Below are 9,148 nucleotides of genomic sequence, written 5' to 3' on the forward strand. Positions count from 1 at the left end.
CAAACATATTTCAAATACATATGATATGATATGTCAATTTTAAATAAGCAGTTTTTAATTATTCTTAATAAAATTATCAAAGTATAATATTTCAGCTTTCCACTATATATTTTAATTTATTTCAATTTTCTTCAAAAGATTTCTGATATTTATAAAATCTGTCAAGTATACAAAGATGGAAAAAAAATAAGAAGATGATAAATGGAGCACGAAATTAAATAATCTTTTTCCTAGATTATTTTCTAGCAGATATTCATTGTAAAATTTCATATAAGCCCAAAATTATCAGAAAAAACTAGTTAATGCGTTCTAATTTTAAAATCTGTTAGGCCAACTTATTTCACTTTGTTACAGTCAAGAAAATATTTTTCACTCCTCTCTTCTCAATTATTCTTTATTTATTATATTTTTAATTGAATGATTTATTTCAATATATTGCATATTATATGTTTTATTGTTGCAATAATAGGAAAGAGTAAATAATTTAATAAAATTTTACATATTAATAAATATATCATTGTTATTATTTATTATATATATGTGTGTAATCAGAAATTATGTATAGTATTAAAAAATTTCTTTTAATTTATATAAGTTACTTGTTTATCAAAATTAAATATTATTTGTTTAAAATCCATGTTTTTCCTTTATAGCTAAATTTGAGCTTCTAAAACAATATTATTCATAGGATGATTTATTATTATTTTTTTTTATTTTTGTTTCAAAGAAATGATAAAGTAATTATTTTCCCTATTGTTGTTATATATAAATGATTATGCATGCAATGATATGAGAGAAGAAAATTTCGTTGTATTTTTTTACTTTGAAAAATCTTTTTAGAATCTTATTTATTTATAACACTTAAATAAATATAATAAAAATATATTAAAAAAATAATCATACATTATTTATTTATTTCTTCATATTAATCTTCAGACGATGAATTATATATATAGCGGATGATATACATCACTCAAAATGAGTTTTTTCAATCAAATAATTATTTCTTTTTATTCATGAATTATTCTTAATTTCATTTTTTAATTTTGTTTTTATTATTTTTACTTAACAGCTTTTTTTTTTTTTTTTATAAAAATACGGGTCTCTATGGCGGCAGATTGAATATCGCTGCTCTATGAGGACGAAGATCCAGACATGGATTTTTTTAAATCTTTAACGCCCTCTTAATTTTATTTTCCCGAACGAAATTGTGCGCAATTTTCGAGGAACCAAGGGGAATCCAACTGGAGCCTCACGTCGAACAAATCGTTTCGCAGCTCCTCCGATGTCAATTAACAATGATTGGTACGTCGACGCCGAACACCCATTATTTCTAATTGTCCGCCGGAAATGTTCCTCTTCAATCATCGAGTTTCTGTTATTTCCATGGATCCTCGATTGTATCCAGATGCAAATTCGGTTGTTACGGGCAGACTTATTCCGCAGAACATAAAATAATTATAGCCCGTTCTATTACAAGTTTCAAGTTCTAATATAGGTATTCCATTCGCGATTCCCGTGGATGCATGCCTTCGACCTGTTTATACTGCCACTTTTGATACCTTCCGCGAATAGGGGAAATGCGGATGAACGACGATTCGCAATGAACGAACGGTCTAATTGAATGTTTCGCTTTTATAACCTTCGTGGGCCTCGATACTATTCGTATTCGTTTACCACGGTTTATAGGATAATTCGCGATTAAACGATTCTTTGGATAACAGTAGAGGAGTATCGAGAAGAATTCGGGAAAATAAACATTTGTAATTTCGTTAAAGGTGTTCATGTTTAAAGGAAAGATAAGCAATCTTAATTTTTAATATCTTTGTCTTATTGATATAGAAATAATTTGAAAATGTATATTAATATATTACATTCATTTTTATTATATTATATACCAGTTAATCAAATTATTTCTTATTTTTCATTAGAAATTTAAATTTGCGAAATTGTAAATTACATTTAATATAATAAATTAATTTAAAATATTAAAAATAGTATTTTAATTAAAAAAAGAAAATGAAATTTTAAAATAAAGAAGCAAATTATAGATTAAAACATAAGTATTATTATTTTTTACTGAAAATTTTTAAAGATTTTTTAAAAAACGTCACTTAATATAAATTATATATCTATCATATTATAAAATCCTAATAATTATGTTTATATAAAGGAAAATAAGATTGTTATTAGATATTTCGATCAATTGATTTCTTTCGTTTCTCCTTTTCCTCTTTTTTCTCCTCTCTTCATAATCCTCATAATCCGTTTTAACCTTACTAATATCCATCAGTTCTTTTTTTTCATCGCCATTTCTGCCTTTCCTTCGCACGAAGTCTCCTCTTCTCATGTATCTCTCTTGATAACGAATGGAGGACATCTCACCGCTAATTATGATTAATTTGTGAGACGAGCGAAAAAAGAGTATGGCTTTCAAAGCTAGGAGCTACCAAGATATACAGAGGATCACCCATGGGGGAAACATAATTAATATTCTCAGCAGGACTGCGTTGTAATGTCACGTGAACATCATCCAGGTGACTCCTCCATCGTTCTTCTCAATCCTAGTTTAGAGTCTTTTTTTTAGAGAATTTTCTCTTATGAATATTTATTCTCTTATAAAAAGGTGAAGGACGATGCTTGTTAATTGTTATTTAAGCCGCGATAACATATCGTCATTAACGTCGTCATTAATTTATCATTATATGAAGTAACTTTATAAATCCAAATCAATTTTGATATCTAAATTGTTTCATAAGATTCGACCACGATTCACTTCAATAATAAATAATAATTTTTCAAATAAAATTTTGGATTTAATGAAACTATATTTATAAAAATTATTTATATAAGAAATTAACTATTTTTCACTTCGTATTAATACTTTTTATTTAATGTCCAATAACGAAATAACAAATTTGTAATTGTGAAATATCATTTAATCTATGTTTTGAAATCATTATAAAATTATATTAAATTATAAAAATTAGTTTAAGTTATTTTTTTAAGACATAAAATTTTCACTTTTTATGTCATAGGATTTATAATATTTATTATTATTTATTATTATAGTAATGAAATATAATATGAAATAATAAATCATAAATCATAAAATCATTTAAATATTCAATTTATACGAAGATAAAATTATAGAAGATATTATAGAAGATAAAATTATTTTTATAAAAGTTGTTCTATGTTATGTTTTTAAGAAGTAAAGCAAGGATATTTAAAAATGATTCTTTTAAGAAGAGATATGTAAGTTTTGTATCGATGAAGACATTTCGAAACTGAAAGTCTTCATTTTTTAAAATATCAATTACAATTGATGTTTTCAATTGAATTTTAGAATGAAATTTTGAATTTTAGAAAATAAAATAAAGTTACAAAAATTGAAATTGAAAGTAAGTAAAGAATCCATAATTTGATGTATTCAATAATTATTTTTCAGCATTTTTACGACAATTTTAACGAGTAATATACTGACCAGATGATTATAATAGCTAGTATATTTATTTAAAAATTATTTGATTGCAAATTTGCGAATATTTATAAAAATTCATATTTTAACAGAATTAAAATAATATTCCATATATCTTGTATATGTATATATATATATTTAAATTTTTATTGAAATAATAATGAGAAACTTCTTATCGATATTCCATATTTCTTAAAAAAATTATTTTAATAAAGGAAAAAATAAAATATTTCAATGGAAACAAATATTATTTTAGTCTGTATTCATTGGAAAGATTAAATGCAATTTTAAAATTAAAATAATAATTGAAATTAAAATAAAATTCATATCCTTCTTTTATTATTCATTATTGTAAATTGTTCACAACACACAAATTTTTTGTGAACAATTTGGTATTTATTGAATTTTAATATTATCCAACTATTTATATTGAAATTTCAACAATAATAATTTTGCTTAATTTAATTGAAAAATGTTATATAGTGTTTTTTTTGGAAATGAGTAAAATACGAATTATCGATGATTGATCGCGACAAAATAAACTCGTGTCTAATATTATCGCATTAAGTTCCTGTATATTATGTACTGTGTATCGATCCGATTCCTTCTGAGAAAAAATATTGTCTTGAGAAGAAGAGAATAAAAGTAGATATGTCAGACGTAAATTCTTTTATAATTTAATATTGTTAATTTTCGATAATTTTGATTCGTAAAATTATTAATTTTTCATTGCAAAATAAATTTTTATTTAAAGAGAATTTTTATTCTCTATAGTTTTTTTATTAAATGCATATAAATTTAATTAATAATTATCAAATGATTAAATTTTGTAATTTTATGAATTCAATGAAAAAAATTGTTAAACTTAAATTAAATTAAATTAAACTTAAATTGAATTTTCATTTTTTCAAACAATAAATAAATACTTTTTATAGATTTTTCTTTTGTTACAAATAATAAATAATAAATAATATATTAAATAACAAATAATAAACAAAAATAAATAATAATAAATAAAACATAATTATCAATCATAATACAAATTAAAATTCAAAAATTTAAATATTGTTATGTTACTATAGTTTATACCAGATTTGTAATAATTGAACGTGAAAAATTTTAAAGGAAATAATACAATTCCATTTTCAAAATAACTTCAAATGCGAGATTATGAAAGTTAAGAAGTTGAACATAAGCAAAATTATCTGATATCGTCGAATTACTATTTTTCGTATATAAATGAAGGTTATCTTGATATTATACGGCACAGGGCCAACCAATAAGACAATGCAATTTGGAACGTGGAATATTATATTTGGTTAGTTATTTCCCTTGTTTCACCTGACAAATAATGTTCTTCCTAAATTCAAACTTGACATTATGAATTTTTTTTCGAAAACTATTTAACATTCCTTAATTGGAAATTATTAAATCACTTGATATTTTAATAATTTTAATATGTTATTAACATTAATATATAATTTTGAAAATTTTTCACAGAAATCAATTTACATTTCTTGTATTATAAAAGTCAAATTTTTATAAATAATATCATAAATAATAATACAACTAAAAATCTCCATAATCCTATCTATTTAATATAATAATAATATCAAACGAAACTAAATGATATTTTTATTTCCGTCTCTCTTTCGTCTCCGTCATTCTTCCGTCATAACACGAACTTAAATTTTTCACAACTTAATAAATAAATCTTAACCGACATCTTCGAAGATGTGCCGCAAATATATAAATAATCACGAGAAAAAACTTCACGACTTTTGAAGATCACAATTCGCAAACACTGCAATAACATGATACATAGTTCTTCCATTTACGATCAATAATAATATTTTCAATAATATTTTCCTCGCAAAAAGAAATTTATATTTTGCCCGAAGAATTTATCCTGTTCCGTCTTCCGAGTCATTCGCAATGCGTTAATTGCTCAATCCAGCATGCGCGAGGCCAGAGCAGAAGATCGAAAAAAAAAAGAAAGGAGATAGAGATAGATAGATAGATAGATAGATAGATAAAGATAGAGAGAGAGAGAGAGAGAGAGAGAGAGAGAGATCTGTGCATCATTCTAATTCATAAAGCGAGAGGCCCGCCTAGTAGCCATGCGGATAACCGTGCTGGATTTTAATAAACGGTTCCCCGGTCAATCCCATATACACGGACGGTGTAACGGACGCAGAGGTGTTTCGCCTGGTAGCTGGCAGGACGACGCACAACTCGGGAGAGAGGTTAATCACCCGCGTTGGATTTTAATAAACGGTTCGGGGGGCAAACAAAGCTGGTCATCAATAACCATTCCTCTCTCCCTCTAACAGGGAGTACCCCTTTGGAAGTTGGCTGTCTCTGTCGGTTTTCGATCTTCTTCCCGCCGCTCTGTCTTCGTCTGATGGCCCGAGAAGGGACCCACCTCACAAGCCGACCCGGCACAACCTGGAGAGGTGGCTTTGCCACCAGGTTGTCGAGCCTCATCGGACAGCTAGATAGGCGGAGATGGTATCTGCGTGGTTATTAATTAACCGGCGAGAAGGGAAAGCCTCCTTTCATCACCTCGCAAACGATCTGCCTTAGCAAGGCCGAGACCTTGCCTCTACGATGTAGAGAGATTCGTAGAGATCGGGATCTGTGGATATTTAGATGGATCCTTTTCAATTCCTTCCGGTTGTGCGAGGAGAAATTCGTTTGAGTTAGATAAATTTTAATCTTTAACAGATGTCAGATAGTTATCTTTGCTGATGCTAGATTTTAGTTTATACAAGTTTGGTTGATATTTTTTTATTGTGTAATTTTTGTAATTGTTAGAGAGATAATTTAAAGAGAGAGATCGGGATCTGTAGATATTTTTTTTTTTTTTGTCGTGATTCTCGTGTTAGGGCTTAATAAAGTAATTTTTTGATGCAGAGAAACGTATTAATTTTTATATATCTATGTTTAAATTAATCCACAGATAATCTAGATATACTATCAGTGGTTTGTGAATCATTTGCGATTCTTAGGTATTAAATTATTGAAAAAATGGAATATAATATAAATATCATTCGATATCTCTATTTTATTTTATTTCGAATTTCTAATGAAATTCCTTTTATTTTCTGTTGTTTTAAATCAATGTTTGATCCAAAAGTTTGGGACATTTAGTATATTTAATGGATATCTTTTTATTTAATGTAGTAATGTGTTAGAACATGGATTAAATTAATTTGATTTGCAAATGAATATTTTGTAGATAGCACAATATTCATTTGGTTATATAGATTTTTGATTTTTGAGGATTATTTTTTAGAATTAAAAAACAATTGAAAACAATTAAGAAAATAATAACTAATAATAATAAAACTGAATATTTTGAAATAGATAATTTCTTTTTCTAAGAATAGTGGCAATAATGTATTTGATAATAACAGTGCTAATGTTTATTTATTATTAACATTGTTAACATTAATAATGTTAATATTTATTTATGTCAGAATTGAAATGTACATATAAATTAATACAAATTAATTATGCTAACTATAATTATATCCTTTTTTATATTTTCTCAATTTCTCCATTAATATTCCAAATTCAAAATTAATATTATACTAATTTAAATAAAATATTTTTTTATTTTTAAGTTAAATAAATAATAAAAGAATTAAATAATTAATAAAAGAATAATAATATGTAATAAAAATTGAATATTAATATTTATCATGCATCAAAATATTATAATATAATATTTATGTTACTTATAAATAATATATAAATAATATATAAATATTTATATTACTTACCCATTTATAGAAGTGCGGCTGATGAACCACGATAAAGCAGATCTTGCTAAAGAATGCCAGGCTTGCAATGGTAAGGAATCCGATCTTTCAATGGATTTCATTAGGAAGATTTCGGCAGTTTTATCAGGTTGATCATGATGGAGTCCTGCACCAAGAGGAATCCATAAACGGAGCAAATCTTCCCGGATCTTGGTTCTGTCTATTTTGTACCACTGTAACAAAAAGAAGAATTAAATGAAATATTTTTGTAATAATAATTTATTAACTATTAAAAGGTCTGTATTAATTTTAATAATGTATCGATCAAAGGAATTTTTTAATAGTCAATTTTATGATTCCTTTTCGTTTATCGTATACGTAATTTTTAAAAAATTAAAAATTAAAAATTATTTCAGCAAATTAAAACTAATTATCCCATAAAAATTCTTTATAAACCGAACCAACAATTGTACAAATGATCTTTAAAAAAAAATTAAATATTCTAAGTCGATTTCCATATTTTTGAAGATTTATTATATTATTTATTGATACTTTTATTGATTCCAACTGATGAAACTAATTTATCGTTTTATACTAACAGAAGTTACAAAATTATAAACTTTAAAAAAGTTAAGATGATTTCTTATCAAAAAAATTATTTTTTGAAAAATTTTAATCGCCATTTCTAATCAATTATTATAAATTTTGAATTGTTCTATATAATGAAAACGCAGATTATTACCTACTTTTGTCCCTCTTTTGTTTATTATTTTATTAATACAATAACACTAAATTAATTATTCTTATTATTAACAACAAAAAAATAAACCATTTTTTTTTATTATTTCAGCAAATTAAAGTTAATTATCCCATAAAAATTCTTTGTAAACGGAACCAACCAATTGTACAAATGATCTTTTATAAATCGTTGTTGTTGCTGCTGCAAATAATAATAAAATTCCTGCCTTTCCCTCTTCCTTCCCCTCCTCCTCTTGCAAAATTCTCGATATATCGCCATACAACCGAACAAAATATCATCATGCTTATTTATAAGTCTTATCTCAACCTGCAAAACATCGTACAAGCGCATAAACATTCTCTCTACATTGTCGTCACGTGATTGTCGCTCCGGGATATTATAATCCCGAATCACGTTTGCTCGCACCGTGTCCACACCGAGGCAAAATACATAATTCGAATCGGCCGAGATTCGGTTGCGTATCGGGCGAAAATATTTTCAATTTCGCAGGCAATCACGATACGCATCACGTTCCGCGACCGCGGCCTCCGCAAAATTTCGCGGTGGGTTAATGCATTGGAATAAGAGCCGCGGCCCCCTTCCGATTCATTAACATCCCGCAAGGTGTCCGGCAAAAAGTGTTTCTCGCTTCATTATCGGAGCCGCGTATCGCGACATTAACGATATTCCGGCGAACGGTTTCGGTGCGGAACCGCAAAACAGTCGGAGAAGCAATTACCGTTGACCGGTCCTCCACCACCGACTACCACTAACCACCACCACCGCCACCACCACTATCACCATCAGCAACAGCAACGCTGGCAGCGGCGCGGTTCAACGTGGTACTACACGACAGATATCCGATTTCACCGTCAGCTTCCGAGAATGAGAACCAATTACGCGGGCCGGGGCATTAAGGAATCGATCTAATTTGCGCGCGGTGGTGGCTCTTAATGGCGGGCGCCGACCGATGAAATTATACGAAAATGTAATCAACGCGGTTTTTGTCTCGTTTCGCTCCAAGGGCAGGGGCGTAATTAGGAATGCTTTTGCGCCTCGCGACGGGGGACACTTGTTGCTTTCTCTCCCTCACCTTGTCTCCCCCCTTCCGTATATTTCTCTCTTACCTTTTTCTGTCTATCTCTCCCTTCCTCCCTTCCT

The 9,148-nt window shown here is 27.8% G+C and overlaps 1 protein-coding gene across 2 annotated transcripts in view; it reads right to left on the reverse strand.

The window, feature by feature from the left end:
• Positions 1–9,148, reverse strand: part of LOC102681008 (methyltransferase-like protein 9) — a 52,288-nt gene that overhangs the window by 24,651 nt on the left and 18,489 nt on the right. For both annotated transcript variants that reach the window (XM_006624844.2, XM_031514738.1), the window contains exon 2: positions 7,270–7,481. In XM_006624844.2, the coding sequence (XP_006624907.1) occupies positions 7,270–7,481 (212 nt within the window). The remainder of the gene's footprint in view (positions 1–7,269; positions 7,482–9,148) is intronic.

The sequence above is a fragment of the Apis dorsata genome, unplaced genomic scaffold (assembly GCF_000469605.1).
Source record: "Apis dorsata unplaced genomic scaffold, Apis dorsata 1.3 scaffold_1161, whole genome shotgun sequence".
Classification (NCBI taxonomy): domain Eukaryota; kingdom Metazoa; phylum Arthropoda; class Insecta; order Hymenoptera; family Apidae; genus Apis; species Apis dorsata.